The sequence below is a fragment of the Myotis lucifugus genome, unplaced genomic scaffold, assembly GCF_000147115.1.
Source record: "Myotis lucifugus unplaced genomic scaffold, Myoluc2.0 scaffold_90, whole genome shotgun sequence".
NCBI classification, from domain to species: Eukaryota; Metazoa; Chordata; class Mammalia; order Chiroptera; family Vespertilionidae; genus Myotis; species Myotis lucifugus.
This window is the reverse complement of record NW_005871138.1, coordinates 455,480-472,055: the sequence shown is the minus strand read 5'-3', so window position 1 is coordinate 472,055 and position 16,576 is coordinate 455,480. Positions and strand designations below refer to the sequence as shown.

Genomic DNA, 16,576 nt, shown 5'->3' with positions numbered 1-16,576 from the left:
TAAATGCTTTAACTTTGAAAAGATAAATTTCCTAGGCATCAGTTTTGTGATTTGGGGGGAGGAGAGCAACACAGTTCTTTTGATGGCAGCCAAGTGAAGAGAAATTTCTTGATCCTGCCACCGAATAAAAAGGCAGGTCATTGACAATCTTCAAAAAGGAACCCTGCCCATCTTTCTCTGCCTTTGAGTTTCTGTGATGTTGACAGTGGGGGTGGGAGAAAGCTGTAAGCTGACCAGAAATAAAAAGCAAGGAGTCTGTGCTATTTCCTTGATGTGATGAAGGTCCCTGTCAGGGATTTAGAAACCTGAGCCAGCAGATGAAACCTGTGTCATTTGCGTTGTTGTTGCCAGAGATAGTGCCAGCTCAGTCCCTTTCCTGGCTAACAGCCTGTTTCATTGTCTGTCAACCATATCCCCTGTCTGCTTGTCAGCACAGAGCAACTTCTAAACAAATATGGAACTAGTGAGAGATGGGAATGCCTTTTCCCCCACTTGAGGAATTTCATGTCATAGTCGTCTAACCGTAAATATAGGAAAACATTCCATTTGGAGGACTTTATCTCTGGGATGTAAAAGTTTTGAATTAAAAAATCAAAGTTCAACCCTGGCCAAGTGACTCGGTTGATTAGATCATCATCCAGTTGAGTTTGATTCCCAGTCAGGGCACATACCTAGGTTGTAGGTTCGATCCCCAGTCAGGGCACGTACAGGAGGTGACCAATCACTACCAATCACTATTTCTCTTTCACATTTCTTTCTCTCTCTCTCTCTCTCTCTCTCTCCCTCCCTCTCTCCCTCTCTCCCTCTCTCTCTCCTCTCCCTTCCTCTCTCTCTGAAATCAATAAAAAAATCATGTCTTCCATGAGGATTAAAAAAAAAAAAATCAAAATTTTATTTAAAAAGTACAGAATTTTCCAAGTTTGTCACAATTTTTTTTTTTTTTTTAGTAAAGGTGGAATTTTATTGAAGAACAAGTACAGACTCCCACATGGGGAGGGGGAAAGAATCTCACAGCACAGACTCCTACGTGGGGAGGGGGAAAGAGTCCCCTGTCACAATCTTCTGATACATTCATTTTATTTAGAAAATTTTGTCATGGTGTTCAGGAACTAAGAATTTGGTGAGGCAAAAATGAAATGCAACCTCTATTTTGGGGCTATTCCAAAACTTCCATTTGTAGGCTATCAGATTGAGTGAAGGTAGAATAAAACGTTTCCTTACTTGAATATCTGAGAGAGTTTTTGCCCAAATTGGGTTTCTAGGGAAAGAAGTCAGCGGACCCAATGTTAAGATAATGACCACATTTAAAAGTGGTAAGTAATTGACACCATTGGCAGTGTTGTTGTTTTTTTTGCCATTGGGTATTCCTATATCAGAACAGAGGTGGCTCCATGGTGAGGACACCCAGACCGTATCAGGGCTTCCTGCCATCAGAAGTAGTTTATGTCTCACATTTTGAGTAGAACAGAGTTCATTATTCTCTAGATGAGTGGTTCTCAGCTGTGGCTATACATTGGGATCATTTGGGGAGCTTTAAACTAATAATAATGGCAGGGTCCCAACCCCTGAGATTCGGAGGTAAGTGCTCTGAGTGTGGCCAGGGTATAAGGAATTGTAGAAGCTCGTCAGGTGATTCTAAAAGGTAAGAACCATGACTGTAGACTCCAGCTAAGGCTTAGAGCAGTGTTTCCTAAACTTAAGCCATCAGTGTTCTTCCTTTACCAGGTCCCACTAATAGAATATTATTTATTTAAGTATTTTAAGGTGACTTGATAATTTTGTGCAGACATACAGAAAAGTACATGTATCATAAATATAGAGGTCAGTGGGTTATCATAAATTAACAACCCACCCAGTCAAGAAAAATAATATTGCCAATACCCTAAAGTGTAGTTTGTGTCCTCCTCTATCTCCATCCTTTCTTTCCTTGTCAAATTAATGACTGCCTTGAATCTAACATTATAGTGTAGTTGTACGTGTTTTTAAACCTCGAATGCAATTTTGCAGTATATATTCTGCCACATTTGGCTTCTTTCCCACAAAGTTATGTTTGAGATGCATCCATGTTGTTGCATGTGGTCATAATTCTTTTTCATTGCGTTGTGATATTCTGTTGTATGAGTAAACCACAATTCAGTTGTCTCTTCCACTGTTTACAGACAGTGGATTTTTCTCAGGGTTTGGCAATTAAGAACAATGCTTTTATGACTACTACTGGCTGTATCCCTTGGTGCACATGTGCACTCATGTCTAGTGAGTATATACCTAGGAGTTGAATTGCAGAATCATAGGATATTCAACTTTAAGAGATAATACCAGCCCTGACCGGTTTGGCTCAGCGGATAGAGCGTCGGCCTGCGGACTGAAGGGTCCCGGGTTCGATTCCAGTCAAGGGCATGTACCTGGGTTGCGAGCACATCCCAGCAGGAGGCGTGCAGGAGGCAGCTGATCGATGTTTCTCTCTCATCGATGTTTCTAACTCTCTATCCCTCTCTCTTCCTCTCATCGATGTTTCTAACTCTCTATCCCTCTCTCTTCCTCTCTGTAAAAAATCAATAAAATATATTTTTTAAAAAAAGAGAGATAATACCGTGTTGTTCTTAAAGTATTTATACCAGTTTACACTCCCAGTAGCAGTGTAACCTTCCTGTTGTTCTGCATCCTCACCAACTCTTGGTATTACCAGCCTTTAATTTTAGTGATTCTTGAGGTTATAGAGTAGTATTTCATTGTTGTCACCCCTTGAACATGTAGCAGATATCTGAAACAATTTTGAGAATTATAGCTTGTCTGTTTAGTTCTAGATTAGAATCGAGGAAGTCCCTTTGAAAGGCTGAAATACAGTTGTTTTTCTGCGTTCTGTTATATTTGTGTTTGTGGTGCTTTTCTACCCAGGAGTACACCCTTGAATGTACATCAGTAAGGTTGACTAGTCAATTCTTGTGACATGGAAGTTTTGTGGCAATAGAAGTTGTTAGGGAGTAAGAAAATTCTGCTCTGACCAGAGTTCCTCTGCCATCTCTTCCAGGGCTGCGGATAAAGGAAACCAAGGAGGTTTATGAAGGTGAAGTCACAGAGCTAACTCCGTGTGAGACAGAGAACCCCATGGGAGGGTATGGTAAAACCATTAGTCATGTAATCATAGGACTCAAAACAGCCAAAGGAACCAAACAACTGAAAGTGAGTACATGTTTGTGGACTCTTTTTCTCTTGCCTTAGAATCTCTCAGCACTGTGTGGCCTTGGGCAAGTGGTATAACCTGTGTTCCAGTTCCCTTGTCTGTGCACTGTGGTGATGATTATCACAGGGCCATCTGAAGATGTCATGTATATAGAGCAGTAACAAGTATAGGGCCAGTACACAGGGGACTTAATAAAGATAGCTTTTTCTTATTTACTCTAAGGAAATTGTATATGTTGAAACATGAGCTGCGTGGCTGGTCGAGTATACCTTCTCCACCTATTTATTTTATGACCATTTGTCAGAGCCCTGGGCTACTCTCTGTACCTGGGCATTACTTTTTCAGTTACCGTGTTCATGCTTACAAAAAGCAATGGCATTAAGTAATTTGGTAAGAGTTGGAGAATGGATGATGAGTTGCCTTCAAGAGACCAAATACTGCAGGTATATGTCAGGACCTAGAAACCTGGGGTACTTCAGTGGTTGGTTCTGCTTAGGCCAGGGCTTCGTAGAGAAGCCATAGTGCTGGCACTGTGGGAGGCCCTAGAAGGCCCTCAGACCCCTATCCTATAAACCTTGAGGATCCTGGCAACAGGGGTGCCTGGTGGGAAGAGCATGGATTTTGGAGTTAGTCTGAAAGGGAATTTTGGCTCTGCTGCTGATAATGGTATGACCTTTGGGAAGTAACTTTATCTGTTAAATGGGAATAAAAAATTGCCTATCTCACGGAGTTCTTTTAAGGATAAAAGTTGTAGCTTTGGATGTGGAACCTAGTTACCTAAGAAGTGGTAGCTTTTGATGTTATTGTCAGAGCTTTCAGTACGCTAATTACCATGTTTCTCTTTTATTAGTGTAGATTATTATTATTATTATTATTATTATTTTGTTGTTGTTAATCCTCACCTGAGGATATTTTTTCCATTGATTTTTAGAGAGAGTGAAAAGGAGGGATGGAGGGAGAGGAGAGAGAAACATCGATGTGAGAAAGACACATTGATTGGTTGCCTCCCGCATGCGCCCCAACCAGGGCCAGAGATTGAACCTGCAACCCAGGTATGTGCCCTTGACTGGGAATCAAACCCTCAACCAACTCTTTGGTGCGTGGGCCAATGCTCTAACCACTAAGCAATGCTGGCCAGAGTGGCTTGCTTTATTATTAATAATAATATAACATTATCATCATAGCTCTTATTTATTGTATGTACCGGGCCCTGTGCTACATGCTCCAACAAATATTTATTAATATTTATGATGTGTGTATTTGTTTGTATAATTTCCCACCGATAAAGGAACTGAGTCTGATAAAGAGGTTAAGCGGTTATCTTAGGATCATACAACTAGTTAAGTGGTAGAGTACCCTCCAACCTACTATGTGACCTTTTGAAATCAGTTGAGCTCTCTGGGCCTTCATTTTCCCATCTGCAGTCGATTGATCTACTGCAGTAGATTGATCACAATTTGCAGTATAATTTCTCCATCTTTGTTCCTGTCTGTGATTTCATGGTTCTTTGATTCTGTGAGGTGGTTTCTTGGTCATTGCTTTATGGAGATCATAAAAATGTCTCTTCTTCAAAGGGCCATTTTTCTTTTTCCTAACAGGGTTTCCATCTTAGGGGCATGCCTCTGCAAATAATCTCTTTTAAACCTGCCCCTCATCTCTCCCATTCTGTATTAATTAGATTTCTTAGTAGGACCTGCCACCTTGCAATAATTACATCTTCAGTCAATTCATTTGGGAAATTAACCAATATAAAAATGCTTAAGGCAAAAAAGTAGTGTGTGCTCTTCAATGTATGATAGATAAAATAAGGCATGCAACTTAGATTTCAGCTATCCATAAGGCTGCTTTGCACAGTTTCCTTAAGAAAATGACATAGAGGAGAGGTGAAATTTTTCTTCTAAAATGAGTACTTCCAGCTACTTTGAGTGTAAGGTATTTGGATAGATGGAGCTTAAATACTCATGGATATTTAAGTGTGAAGGAGAATACCATACTTGCAATCAGTATCGAGTGCCTCCCTCATCCCAAGCCCAGTGTCAGAGACCGGCCAACCACTGTCGCTCCTGCCCATGGCAGTGCTCCAGGAGGCCATCAGGCCCAACCCAGCCAGAGAGACAGAGCTTTGTTTTTGTGGTTACCATTTGCAGGAGCTTTATTGAGATATGGTTTCAAATAAACTCACCCATCTTAAGTGTACAACTCAAGGAATTTAGATCTATTTACAGAGTTGTACAACCATTACAACCAACCAGTTTTAGACCATTTTCATCACTCCAAGAAACCTCATGCCCGGTTACAATAGCTTCCCATTCTCACCCACAGCCCCTGGCAACTACCAATCTACGTTCTGTTTCTATATACTATTTGCCTTTTCTGAACATTTCGTACTAATGGAATCATACAATATGTGTTCTTTTGTGTCTGGGTTCTTTTGAATCCTGGGTTTTTACTCTTTAATATTGTTTGAGACAAAGCCCAAGTGTTTTTCACATTATAAAATGAAGTTTAATTGAGAGAAACTTATTTCTAAATGCTAACTCCTTACAAAAGTTGCTGTCCTAGAATATTGATCATCAGGGGTAGCCTGAATCTGGACGATCTGGAGAAAAGCAGCAGTTCCCCAAATATGCTACTTTCCTGGAGATATAAACAGGCAGGCAAGTAGGGAGCAAAAACTGGGATTTCAATCAAAAGGCTTGGGAAAGATCCTGGTTTATGTTTCCCTTTGAATTTTAAACATCTGTGATCACATCTGGGTGCTGTTATATAGATGAAGAAACTGATAGCCTTGTCCAAAGTCATAGGCCCACAAAATGCTACTTACAGAAAGAAAGCTTTAGTTGCAGAAGGTTCTATCAGTACCCAAGGTGAGAGGAATGTGAAGGATTGAACCTGCGACAGCAATCTTTAAAGGAGTTCCTACTCCCAGGAATAGTGTAGGCCACCTAAAAGTAGTCAGAGCCGTATTTGCCAGTCTGCAACTCTAGGAGTAAAGGGGAAAAGGAGACTAGGTTTCCCTTATGTCCCTCTCTGCCTGGAACACAGGTACACTCACTCTTGCTTTCTCTCTATGACACTCAAACCCTCAGAGCCAGCCTCACACATTCTAATACACACACATATGCACACATACACATACACACAAATACACTTTCTCCGTACAGTCATTAGCTATCTCAAATCCCTTATGGAAAGATATCTTACAGTTTGTCAGAAATAAATATAATATGTATTACAGTTCTCTGATTCACATATATATTTTTTTTTATTTTAAGCTGGACCCCAGCATTTTTGAAAGTTTGCAGAAAGAGCGAGTAGAGGCTGGAGATGTGATTTACATTGAAGCCAACAGTGGAGCCGTGAAGGTAATGCATGATTTGTCTGCCATGAGGAGGCCTGGGTGACCAGGAAGTTGCTTTTTTTGGGGATGGGGATGGAGTGTCTGATGCGATGCTGACGGAAGGTCAGCAGTTGCCCCTTTGTGTTTAATAAAGTTTGCTTTCCCTTTATCTTCATTCTAAAAAGTCTGTTAGAAAAATACTAAAACCTGTTTAGAGGGAGCATACAGGATGAGAAAGCAAAACAACTGTAGTCATTTTTAAATTGAAATGTGCAGTGTATTTAATCTTCCTTTTATCTCTTTGGTATTTTCTTCTCAAGATATATGTGTGTGGAAAGGAATGCTGCATTAGTTGGCATTCCTTTTATATCTGATTTTCAGTGTCCTGTACAGTGTTCCTCACTGTTTAATGGATGCGCATAATACTTCATATCATACAATAAATCACCCACCTACAAAAGAGTCTGAGCAACTCCCTCCGGCTCCAGTTAATCTATTGGATTTGCCCTTTATCGGGAATTGCATACAGTTAAAAGAGAGGAGGAAAAATATTCTTGGAGAAAGTATCAGGTGTTTTTCAACTGGGTTTTTGGAGCCCAGCGATGAGCAGATAGCTTCCTTCTCTTGGCAGCAGAAGAGTGGGGGATGCTTGGAGTTGGTCGAGTATGAGTTAGTCGACTATGCTGTCAGGCCCACACTTGGGAACTGAGACTTTATCTCACTTAGCAATGTGCCATTTGGGGACTTGGCAGTGAAAACTCACCAGGCACTCAGGTTTCTCTCCCTTTGCAGAGGCAGGGCAGGTGTGATACCTATGCCACAGAATTCGACCTTGAAGCTGAAGAGTATGTCCCCTTGCCAAAGGGGGATGTGCACAAGAAGAAAGAAATCATCCAGGATGTGACCTTGCATGACTTGGACGTGGCTAACGCCCGGCCCCAGGTAACTGCCTGTACCCGGGCATGAACTGGCACACAAGCCCTTTTGCATGTGCACAGAAGCTCTGCGAGTGAATTGTCAGTCTTGCTGCTGCCCTTTCTTAGGGAAACAAGTCCTTTTGTGTCTGTAATGTTTAGCAGTGAACAGTGACATGAGCTAAGAGGGACTCCTTTGTTCCAATTCAAATGCTCTAGTCACAGATGATTTCACATGCATTGTTCCTTATCCCAGCCAGGCCTCTAGCCCTGACTATACAGCTTCTGTGGCTTCTCTCCAGCAGCGGCTCACACCTGGGATTCTCTGGGTGTTAATGGTGGAGGAACAGGAGTGTTCTTGAAGCCCTTTGCAGGAGTTTAGAAAGCCTGACAAGGCTGTGTCTTTCCCCCTGCTTAGCAAAATCCACAGTTTTATAGCTTTGAATGGGACCTGTATGTGCTGCTCATGCTGAGTAGAAGATGGATACTTTGTGGGAAAATACAGCTCTGGGAAATGTGCAATTTTAAAATCCCAACTCTTTCCTGCTGGTAGTCTTTCAGTTTGCTTTCTTCATCCCAAGAGAGGCCACCTCTTCCCTAGAAGGGGATAGACTTTTGAAATTGAAATTGGATCCTTGGGTGTTTTGTCCCTTGGAGCCTTGGCCAAGAGATTGCTGAAGAATCACATTGTGGACCAACAGGTTCGCTCTGCTTGTGGAATGGCTGTCCCCAAACTGACCTCCTAGGAGCTTTTGACTTGGAGAGAGTGCAGGGCTGAGAATTGCAAGTCAGGGTTTGTGTTGCTGTGATGCTAATGAGCTTGGCTAATTAGTCACTTTGGGTCTCCAGGTTTTCTGTGACTTAGGACTCTGATTTTGAGTTTCTTCCTCTGTGAAAAGGGTATAATAGTTCCTGCCTGCAGGGCTGTTTTGAGGATCAAATGTTGTAAGTCCTCAGGAAACATTTGCTACCGTTTTGTGGGTTTTTTTTTTTTGTGTTGTTTTTTTAAATATATTTATTGATTTCAGAGAGGAAGGAGAGAGAGAGATAGAAACATCAATGATGAGAGAGAATCATTGATCTGCTGCCTCCTGCACAGCCCCAACTGGGGATCGAGCCCGCAACCCAGGATGTGCCCTTGGCCGAAATCGAACCTGGGACCCTTCAGTCCACAGGCTGACGCTCTATTGACGGAGCCAAGCCGGCTAGGGCCATTTGCTACCTTTTACTAGTGAACATTTAGTGAGTGCCTCTGTGTACCAGGGTCTGGTAACCAACAGGTTATCATGAATTGCTGGGTAAATGACAAAACAGCAGCTTCTTGCTGACTGCACCCCAAGGAGCTAGTGGGAGGGTTCAGGCAGGGGGTGAGCCTATTAAGAGCCAGCGATTATGCAGGGATGGGCTCATGGACTCTGAGCAGCTCCAGGTTAGGACTAGGTTAATGTGACTGTGTCGCTGAGTTTAATGAAAGGAAATACAGGAACATAATTAAGTACACCTTATACCTACTTGAACAGTGTCCCCAGGGGAGCTAGAGCACCAGGAGCGGGTCAGACACCCCCCAGAGGACCTTTGACCTGAACTTTAATGGATAACTGGGAGCTTCCCAGGAAAGAGAATGTGGTTCCTGGCAGATAGACTAGAACACACAAAAGCATCTGTATCATAAAAGCCCTGTGGTCATCACGCTGTAACACCGTCCTAACCAAACGAGCAGTAGCTCTCGCAGCAGGCAGGGCGAGCTACTAGCTGTGGAGAGCTATGAGCAGCGGAGGGCGGGGCAGCGAGCTATGAGCTGCGATGGCGGGGCGGCCAGCTGAGGCAAGCGGAAGCGAGCTACTCTCGCACAATTTACTGCGCGCTGGGCCTCTAGTTGAGTCATAAAAGAACTTGGGTGGCCCTAACCGGTTTGGCTCAGTGGATAGAGCGTCGGCCTGCGGTCTTAAGGGTCCCAGGTTCGATTCCGGTCAAGGGCATGTACCTTGGTTGCGGGCACATACCCAGTGGGGAGTGTGTGGGAGGCAGCTGATCGATGTTTCTCTCTCATCGATGTTTCTAACTCTCTATCCCTCTCCCTTCCTCTCTGTAAAAAAATCAATAAAATATATTTAAAAAAAAAAAAAAAAGAACTTGGATGTTCAGGGAACGGTTAGGAGTCCTATGTGGCTAATCAAGGAGTATGGGATTGGAAAATGATATGACCGGAGATGGAGGTTGAGCCAGGCCCCACAGAGCTTGTACTTCCCATGAAGGGATTTAATTTTATTCTTACAGGTCAGGGGCAACCTCTTAAGAATTCCTGTTTTAGAAGCTTCTTAAGCTTTCCACTGGAGCTGTTCAGGATCTGTACACCTCAGGACCCCGTCAAGTTGACATTGGGAACTGGTGGGATGAGGGATTGGGGATGGGTGAGGCTTTTGCAGCTGCCTTAGGAAGCAGGACTGACTCTGTTAAGTCTTCTCTTACACAGGGAGGACAAGACATCCTGTCTATGATGGGCCAGTTAATGAAGCCAAAGAAGACAGAAATCACAGGTAAGAGCAACAGCAAGGCCTGTGAGCCAGAAGCAGAGCTGGAGGGCCCTGGATTCTGATATCCTTCTTGTGTGAGGCTCTGTGAGTGACTCTTCCCAAAACTGAGGAAGAGCCTGACTCCATGCTAATAGTCTGTGGCTGGTTTAGACAGCCAAAAGCATACTGTGTGCCCTCTGGCCCTGCTTGCTAGCACACCCTCTTAACTGCATTCAGTATCCTTGCATTCATCTTTGGAGATGGAAACTGTCACAGATTCTGGTCCGTTGAGGTTCCAGAAATGTGGATTGTGTCACCCCAGCTCTGTAGGATAGCTCCGACCAGAGCACACCTGAGCACAGCAAGCTCTGCTGTCTGGGTGCCTGGGGTCCCCGTTCCACCTGCTCAGCCTCCTGAGCACTTCCCAGAGCTTGGTAGGAATGTTGCTGGTCCCTTGTGGACTTTTAGTTTCCCTTGCTTCTCTTCCCAACAGGTACGTCTCTTCACTTATTTTACCCCCTATAGCTTTGTCACTGTAAAGTGTTAAACATTAAAGCATCTTATTTTCTTTAACATTTTAGCCAGTGCCGGACTATAGTTTAAAAAAAACCTATGAACAAATTCCTATGCACACTGCACATATCTTATTTTGAAGTAAAAAAACAAAACAGGAACAAATACAATATTTGTATTTGCATGTGGCCCGCGGGCCGTAGTTTGAGGACCCCTGCCCTACTATAGCTTTGTCACCATAAAGTGTTAAACATTAAAGCATCTTATTTTCTTTAACATTTTAGCCAGTGGAGTGATCTGAGGCCTTTCTGTTAGAGCTACCAAGAGCAGTTTCTGTATTTTAACATGATTTTGACTATGCCTGCGTCATGGCTTTGGTGGGAGATGCTGTATCAAATCTTCATGTTCTGCTTATGAGTAGCTCTCTCCAGATGATAGCACAGGATCTGGTTTGGAAAATGAGAACTGACTTTAGATGGGTTCTTTAACTTTTGAGAGACTCATCCATCTTGGAACTCTGAGATTGGACCTTTTCTCAGAACCTTTCATTCCTCTCAGGTTTCCTTCCAGAGAAGATTCTACACATGCTTTCTATTCATTTCTTTGTCCAGCCACATGAATGAAAGTTAATTAACCTAAGCTTTGTCATACAGGGCCAAAAGAAAGGGTCATTTACCAGTGCAGAACAGGATAATTTGCATATGGAAACTCATATCATCCAGGGCTCCCAAACTCCAGGATCTATGGGATCAGGCAGGGAGCTAAGTTTGGGTGGGTGTGAGTAATAGGTCTGGTAGGGAGAGTGACTTAAAGCACATCTTTAGGGGAAGCTGCCTATTTTGTGACTTCTGGTGTGATTATTCCTACTTTCAGATGATAAAACCAAAGCCTGGAATAGGGACATAACTTGCCTGGGATCACATAGCGAACAGCAAAACCAGGATCCAAACTTGGGTTTGGGTTGAATTCAGGTGTAGGGAGAAGAGAAAAGGTGACAGTTTTCCCCACCTGGTACTGACCTTGCATGTCTACCCTTGCTGTCTCCTAGACAAACTTCGGGGGGAGATTAACAAGGTGGTGAACAAGTACATTGATCAGGGCATTGCCGAGCTGGTTCCAGGTGTGCTCTTTGTGGATGAGGTCCACATGCTGGACATCGAGTGCTTCACCTACCTGCACCGGGCCCTGGAGTCTTCTATCGCCCCCATCGTCATCTTTGCATCTAACCGAGGCAACTGTGTGATCAGGTAGGGGGCTGTCTGCCAGCCATGAGCGTTTTCCACCTTCCATCTGGGTTAACTTGTTCCTCTGGGATCATTTTAAACATTATTACATCATGAGTTGGGCTGGGGATGAGGGAGCTCATGTTCATTTTGAGAGAAACATGCCAAAGTGGCTTGCCTTCAAAGGTAGTTCATGTGTCAGCCTCAATCTGTCATGGTCACCAAAGCCAACAGTCACCCTGTTACTGAATATGAGGGCCTCCTATGGGATGTCTGGGGTTAGTGTGGTATGATTTGGTCATTCAGTTAGAGTGGGCAAAGATAAGATCAGACAGGGTGGTCTTGGACGATATTATATATGTTAACTTCTATCCTTATACTAGCTCTGGGAGTAAGTATTCTTGGCTTCAATTTTCAGATGAGAAAACAGAATGGCAGCTTAACTTGCTCGTGGTCATAAAGATAGAATGAGAACCCAGGTCTTTCTCATAGTGAAACCAGTAACAAAACCAGAATTTTCTCTCTACTCCAGAACTTTTTGGAGCCACACTGGTGCCTTTCCTTACCCCTATTCCCATAGTTCTGCCTTTGAAAAGGGGAGGTGTTAACACCTGGAAGGCAAATGCTCATATGATGCTTACCCTGCCAAGATGGGCCCAGAGCTGGAACTTGTTTGGGCCCAGGGACTTGTTTGATAAACTGTTTTCTCCTGAGTATTCTGTAGGCCTGTGAGCCCCAGAGGACACACTGTCTTCCCAGCTTGTAAGCCTAAATGTCAGTATCCCATACTTGGTACTTTTTTTTGCTGTTTTGGTTTTTGTCCTCCTGTTTGAAAGTTGAGGCCTGCTAGTGGCATGAAGGGGATGGTGAGGAGCCCCTTTTTAAGTCCAGCAGAGTAGTGAGAGCAACAGAGCCTTGGAGGCTGCATGCTCCTGGCAGCAAGGGTGCTAGGAATCCTGAAAGATGTTAGGAATCCAGATTGCTGATTCACCTGGACTTGGCTCCTGAGTGGCAGTGGGTCATGTGCAGTTTAGCTGGCTCTTGATGGAGCAGCTTTGTCTCCTCCATTGAAGTTGTCCAGAAGCTGTGATGTTGGCACTGGGTTAGGATCCCCTTAGGTTCCCCCTCAGTTGACTAGGAATTAGAACATGTGTTTATGATTCAAGTTTATATAGTAACTAGTGGCCCGGTGCACAAAATTCATGCACCAGCGGGGGGGGGGGGGGGGGGCGCGGTTCCCTCAGCCCAGCCTGCACCCTCTCCAATCGGGGACCTCTTGGGGGATGTCTGACTGCCAGTTTAGGCCCCCTGTGGGATCGGGCCTAACCCGGCAGTCGGACATCCCTCTCACAATCTGGAACCACTGGCTCCTAACCGCTCACCTGCCTGCCTGCCTGATAGCCCCTAACTGCCTCTGCCTGCCTGCCTGATTACCCCTAACCCCTTTGCCTGCCTGCCTGATTGCCCCTAACCCCTCTGCCTGCCTGCTTGATCACCCCTAACCCCTCTGCCTGCCTGCCTGATTGCCCCTAACTGCTCTCCCCTGCCTGTCTGATCGCTCCTAACTGCCTCTGCCTGCCTGATCACCCCTAACTGCCCTTCCCTGCCGGCCTGATCTTGCCCCCAACTGCCCTCCCCTGCTGGCCTGATCGCCCCTAACTGCCTCTGCCTCAACCCCCACCACCATGGCTTTGTCCAGAAGGAAGTTGGACGTCCAGAAGATGGCCGGTCGACCCGGTCTAATTAGCATATTACCCTTTTATTAGTATAGATAGCTTGTAGTCACTTTGAATCCCTGAAATATGCTGTCTTGACAGCATCGTTGTCCCAGGTTTTTTCTGCCATCTTGGAGAGAAGGTAGCTTGTACAGGCCCAGGACAGCTGTTGGTGAGAGGAGCCTGGCTACCTAGGCAGCTTCTGGAAACCAGATATGTGGTCTGGTGTCCATTGAGCCTGGTGTCCCTGCCACACAGACCCTGCAGATTTGCTGTACTTGCCTTGCTTTGGTCAGGCCTGGCTACAGTGAGACATCTGGTGAAAGGGCTCAGCCTGGACAGATGGCACCCCCTGCAGAGCTCTGCTAACAGGCTTCCTTCCCTCACAGTGGATAACCCAGCCCAGTAGAGCCTGGTAGCTTCTGGCAGGAGCAAGATCTCTTGGACTTAGAGTACCTTCTCTCAGTCCTGTCCCATCCAGGAAAAAGGTGCATAGGAAGGTAGCTTTGATCTCAGAACTTCCCAGGAGGGAGAGAGCTCTGGTCAGTCTGCAACCTGGAAGACATGGCCCAGCCTTGTCCTGACTGATTTGATCAAGGGCTCCTTGAGGCTGTGGCTGCTCACTGCTGTCAGACTGCAATCATCCAAGTGGAGGGAAAATGTTCAGAGTGTGGGTCTTGTGCAGGCCACTGAGGTAACCAAAATTGGGGTGTGTGCTCTACAAGAGGATTTTGATGCCAAGCACTAGTGGGAAATTTGTTTAGTGGTGATGATAATGTCAAAATATCAATAATAAAAATATCCAACATGTATGAGGAGCTCTTTCTGTGTACCAGGCACACTGCTGCTCTCACCTCCGCTTAGTGAGGAAGGGACTGCTGTTCTCGTTCAGATGGGGACACCTAGGTTGCACCAGGAGGGGCACTTGGCTAGGGTCACACAGCTCAGAAGCACAGCTGGGAATTGACCGGAGCATTGTACTTCAGAGCCATGCTCTGAGATGTGAGATGTGAAATGATGGAATTTCTGGAATATATGTATAGTTTTGGCCTCATCTGACTTGCCGCCCATCAGACTCTACCCCTGGAGGTAGAGTTTGAGCTTCCTTGCCTTCAGACCCATATCTGACCTTTAGAGCCTGAAAGGAAAGGGAGAGGAAAGGAAACTCACAGTAATTGAGGGCTTCCTCTGTGCCAGAAACTGTCCAAAGTACTCCACACAGGCCTTCTCTTGTAATCTCAAGGCACCCTGACCACCCTACCTCCAGATTCACATGGGAGGTGAACTGCGAGGACCATCTGACTCCAAAGTCCATGCCATTCCTGCTTCCCTGCACTGCTTTCCATAGTTGCCCAGTCAGTGAGTGAGGAGGGTTGAGTTTTGATGTTGTTTGGTGGTGTGGGGAGCGTCCGTACCTGATGGAGAGGTGTGGCTGTGAACGTGCAGACAACCCCTAAATCCTCTGGGTCACCTCTCCTTGTACATAGGGGGAGTCATTCCTGGAGGAGCACATGGCCCTGGGCTTCTTCCATGGGCGCCTCCCTCTCCCATGGGAAGAGATAACATTCACAGACACAGTGGGAGGTGAAGCTGCCCTGGCTCCACTCCTTTTACCTTGAGAAGTCTTTTCCCTTTCAGGCTGCAGGATCCTCAGGTGTAAAGGAGCCTGGCCTGATCCCAGCTCTAACACTTGGGAGGCCTTCTTTTCCTGTGGAGAATAGCTCCCTGGGATCAAGTAGTCTTTGTGGGAGTTTTTCTTCACAAGTCACTGTTGCATTAAAGCATGGAGACTTAAGAAACAATCAGGTCGGAATTCAGTGTACCCCTGTGGCGGAACACCCCAAGTGGCACTTTGTTTAAAAACCAGCTTTGTCCTGGCCTTGTGGCTCGGTTGGAGTATTGTCCTGATGCATCAAGTAAATAAGTGGAACAACAAATTGATCTCTCTCTCTCTCTCTCTCTCTTTCTCCAATAAATAAAAATAGAACAGCTTTATGGAGATGTAATTCACACATAATACAATTCACCCAGTTAAAGTGTAAAATTCAGGGTTTTTTTTTTTTAACATACTCACAAAGTTGTGTAATCATCACCATAGTCTATTTTAGAATGTTTTCATCACCCACAAAATAAATGCTATACCGATCAACAGCTACCCTGCCACTTCCACCCATACTCCTCCCTCCCACACACACCTATTTTTTCCATAGCTCCTTGCAACCATTAACCTACTTTCTGTCTCTATGCATTTAATGCCTTTTCTGGACATCTATATATATAAAAGCCCAAGTGACCATTATGACCCGTCCCTATGACACATACTGCCATCCTCTTGCGGCAGGCCAACCTCCCACAGTTCCTCCCCCCGGCCGGCCAGCCCCGATCGGCCCTGATTGGTACTGGGCAAGATGGCCTCACTTGGCCCCGATCGCCGGCCAGACCAAGGGACTCCACCCATGCACTAATTCATTCACCAGGCCTCTAGTTTCATATAAATGGTACCATACAATCTTGTGTGTTTTTTATGTCTGGCTTTTTCCACTTAATGTAATGTCAAGGTTCACCCATGTTATGGCATGCATTAGTACTTAACTTGTTTTTAAGGCTGAATAAATAGTATTTTAAAATATGGAAAATTTAGTAGCCCATTTTTCTATTCATCATTTGATGGGCTTTGGGATACATACCTGGGAGTGTAATTGCTGCATCAAATGGTATCTCTACTTAACCTTGCAAGGAATTGCCAGACTGTTTTCCACAGTGACTTCATCACTCTCACCAGCAGTGTGTGAGAGTTCCAATTTCTCCACATCCTCAACAATTGTTATTATTGTCTGTCTTTTTTATTCTAGCCATTTAGTGGGTATAAAGTGGTATCTCATTGTGGTATTGATTTGCATCTCCCTGATGGCTAGTGATGTTGAACATCTTTTCATGTGCCTGTTGGCCATTTGTATATCTTTGTGAGAAAATTATCTGTTTATGATCCTTTGCCCATTTTTTTATGAAGGTTATATTTTTTTTATTGTTTTTATTCTTTATGTATTCTGGATACTAGTCCCTTACCAAATATATTATTTGCAAATATTTTTCTCACATCCTGTCGGTTGTCTTTTTTGTTGTTGTTAAGCCTCACCCGAGGATAGTTTTTTTATCGATTTTTAGAGAGTGGAAGGG

At 44.5% G+C, this 16,576-nt stretch overlaps 1 protein-coding gene across 1 annotated transcript in view; it reads left to right on the top strand.

Annotated features, from left to right (window-relative positions):
- Nucleotides 1-16,576, top strand: part of RUVBL1 (RuvB like AAA ATPase 1) — a 36,767-nt gene that overhangs the window by 9,478 nt on the left and 10,713 nt on the right. Inside the window, exons 4-8 of the mRNA XM_006091303.3 lie at nt 3,029-3,180; nt 6,457-6,546; nt 7,314-7,463; nt 9,909-9,972; nt 11,510-11,708. Of these exons, the coding sequence (XP_006091365.1) occupies nt 3,029-3,180; nt 6,457-6,546; nt 7,314-7,463; nt 9,909-9,972; nt 11,510-11,708 (655 nt within the window). The remainder of the gene's footprint in view (nt 1-3,028; nt 3,181-6,456; nt 6,547-7,313; nt 7,464-9,908; nt 9,973-11,509; nt 11,709-16,576) is intronic.